This window comes from Saprolegnia diclina (assembly GCF_000281045.1).
Source record: "Saprolegnia diclina VS20 unplaced genomic scaffold supercont1.229, whole genome shotgun sequence".
Lineage (NCBI taxonomy): Eukaryota > Oomycota > Saprolegniomycetes > Saprolegniales > Saprolegniaceae > Saprolegnia > Saprolegnia diclina.
This window is the reverse complement of record NW_008246296.1, coordinates 1-3063: the sequence shown is the minus strand read 5'-3', so window position 1 is coordinate 3063 and position 3063 is coordinate 1. Positions and strand designations below refer to the sequence as shown.

Below are 3063 nucleotides of genomic sequence, written 5' to 3'. Positions count from 1 at the left end.
ATCGGAGCAGCGGGCATCGGGGCAGCATGCATCGGAGCAGCGGACGTCGCGCAACGCAATTTGGGTTGGCGGGCGGCGCGGTGACGTGGGCGGGCAAGTGGGAGCATGTCAGTGGCAGCCGGCAAGGTGGGAGGCAGCAGAGGAGGCAGCGGCGGGCTAGCCGGCGTGGCGAATACCGACAGAGGGGCAGGCAGCGTCGTCGGTCGTGGCGGGCGCAGCGGAAAGGGCAGCGGCAGCATCAGCGGTGGCGACGGCGTAGTGGGAGGCGGCGGCGTGTAGGCCAGAGACGTGAGACGGGGCGCGCAGGCAGCGGCAGACAGCGGGTCCGGGGCTGGATCGGAGGCAGCCGTGCGGGCAGCGGCAGGCACGGGAGCACGCGGCGGTCCCCATCGGGTCTTGGGAAAGGTCGCAATGATGCGGCGGGCTTCGGCAACTCGAGGGTCGTTCGGCAGTAGGGGCGGAACGGGCACGCGTGCGGGCTCTTGAACGGGCGTAGGCGCATGGACTGGCGCAGGCACGGGGACGGACGCAGGGGCGTGGACGGGAGCAGGCTCATGAGCGGACGCAGGCGCTTGGACGGACGTAGGGGCTTGGGCGGACGGTGGCGCTTGGACGGACGCAGGCGCTGGGATAGGCGCGTGGGGCGGCAGCACGGTGGACGCGTGGCGGGCAGCAGCAAGGAACGCGTCAATGTCGGCCTGATTGAGCTCGGGTTGGGCGGGCAGGGGCGCACGGGATGTGGCGTCCGCGGCAGGCGGCCCAGCAGCCGCGAGGCGGCCCGACGGCAGATCGACCACGGTGGATTCGGTAAACACAAACGCACCCGGGCCGTGAGGGCCGGCAGGGACCCAAGTAACCGTGCGCTGGACATGGACGGAGGCAGCGAGAGGTGACGGTGGAGCGAGAACAGAGGGAGAAGCATCGGGCAAGAGTGCCAGAGGCACAGACACGGCGTGCGGAGCTCGAGAGGCAAGCGGCAGCAAGACGGGCGACGTACTGTGGGTTGCCTGCAGCGGGACGGGCACGGCGCATGGGACGAGGGCCAGCGGCCCGATTGGGAGAGCCGGCGAGTGGGACAAAGCAGGGCGACCAGGCAGTGCAAGACGGAGGCGCTTCGCGTCGGCAGCAGATGCGGTCAGGGCCGCAGCAAACGGCTCGTCGCGCGGGCGCTTGACGTGGGCGGCCAGTGGCGACCCGCAGCGGCTGGGGCTAGGGTACACCACAAGTTCACGAGACGAGGATAAGGGAGCAGTGACGAGCGGAGCGGGATTACCAGCCCGCTCCGGCAGCGGCGCGGGATTACCAGCCCGCACCGACGAAACGGCGGCCCGCGTTGACAAGACAGCGCTCGGAGGCAGGGGTGCACCGCTCCCCTCGACTGGGTAGGCGGCGCCCCGTAGTATATCGACGTGTAGTGGCACGACACCCTGGGCAGCTGCGGTATGTTGCGACACCGCCACAGGGGCCACTAGAGTTCCAGCGACCAGAGCAATTCCCGGCGATGGGGCACACAAGAGAGGAGGGACAGAGGACGGGGGAGGCCGAGCATGCGCTAAGCCAGACGCTCCCGCAGAGCCAGGACTCTGACCAGCTGAGGCACCCGAAGGTGGCTCAACCGGATCCGCTGTGTCACCCTGGTGGCACCCGCGCTCACCAGTTGAAGATGACGTCATCCGAAGACAACTGTCGGTGAACTGACTGATCGTTACCCCTCGCTTCGCCAGCCAGCCAGCCAGACTTGATCTTAGCCAAAAGGCCGAGAAGGTATGATTTCCATGTGAAACCTAATTTCACTATCCCTACGAAAGCACAAAGGGCGACAACCGATGTGAGTCAGCGAGCGCTGTCGCAAGAGCACTAACGCCACTGTCGGTGACGTCGCAGTAGTCGAGAGCGATGCAGTCAAAAGGCTTTGCACAACGCTGTCAGCATCGTTGAGCTCGAGGCTCGTGAGCGATGCGGTGGCGGCGATGGCCCGCGCCAGCCGAGTGTCGTCGGCCGATTCGAAAAACTTGAGCCCGAGGTGCTGTGCAATGCCCAAGGCGAGCCACGCCTCCAGGACCGGGAGCCAGCTTTCACTCAAGAACGCGAATTCGTCCATCCCGATGAGGTCCAGTCGCGTGACATACTGCATCCCGCTGGCGACTGCGTCGATGAAGGCAGGATCCGGCTCCTCGACTTTCACATGCATGTGGTCGAGACCCGTGCAGAGACTCAGAAGTTTAGCGAGCTCAGCGTTGGTGTGGCAGTTCAGCACCGTTGGTATGTAGATCGACGTGATCTTGTGACCCCACTTGGCAGCCAGTGCCATCGTCGGGTTGAACGAAGAAGCATCGGTGTCAGGGTTGGCAGCTCGCAAATTGGCGTCGAGTCTGTCGCAATGCTCAATACGAATCGAGCGAAAGACTGGTAGCGCGGCGAGAACGGTCGATGTGTATTGGCGGTCAACGTGTTCAATGCAGATTTGCGGCCAGAGGCAGTCGTCCACACCATGGGACGTTGTCGTGAAGAGCGTTCGGAGCGCTGTCAATGGCGCATCCAGATTAGCAGGTGGCAGTGCGTGGAGGAGCGATGCGACGTCTTTGGACGACGACAAGCACTGAGCAATCGAGGCGAGGACTGCGGGGTGGGCGGCATCGATCGGTGCCACGCAAGGTCGCTTGCGCAGCATGGCTTGTTGTGGAAATAGAGATGTATTTTTGCATTCAGATTGGTTGCCATTTGTAACGGACGCGATTTTGATTGGAAACACGTGGCAGACCTGCAGGTGTTTAAATCCTTGATCGATTTGGTTGTGAAATCGCTCCGACACACAAGTATTCTTTGGGCCTTTATCGATGCCCACGACACACCACGACGCACAATAGAGTTCTTTTCTATCGTAGCATTATTTATCGTCGTAGTACTTGGCCGTCAACGACGTTCAGCCAACATACAATTTAGTGTCCCTAGACAAAGCGTGAAGAAATAACGCGATGAACGGCCTCCGTTTAGTTATCAAGCCAAAAGCAGAGAACTAATCACGTAATGAGCCCCCTAACAAGCAAATATTTGGGACGATAC

The 3063-nt window shown here is 62.5% G+C and overlaps 1 protein-coding gene across 1 annotated transcript in view; it reads right to left on the bottom strand.

Moving 5' to 3' along the window:
* The window catches only part of SDRG_17253 (hypothetical protein), a gene marked incomplete at both ends in the record, with an annotated part of 8670 nt that extends 5998 nt beyond the window's left edge, over positions 1–2672 (bottom strand). The window contains 2 exons of the mRNA XM_008623493.1: positions 177–1209; positions 1863–2672. Of these exons, the coding sequence (XP_008621715.1) occupies positions 177–1209; positions 1863–2672 (1843 nt within the window). The remainder of the gene's footprint in view (positions 1–176; positions 1210–1862) is intronic.
* Between the last annotated feature and the right edge of the window lie 391 nt (positions 2673–3063).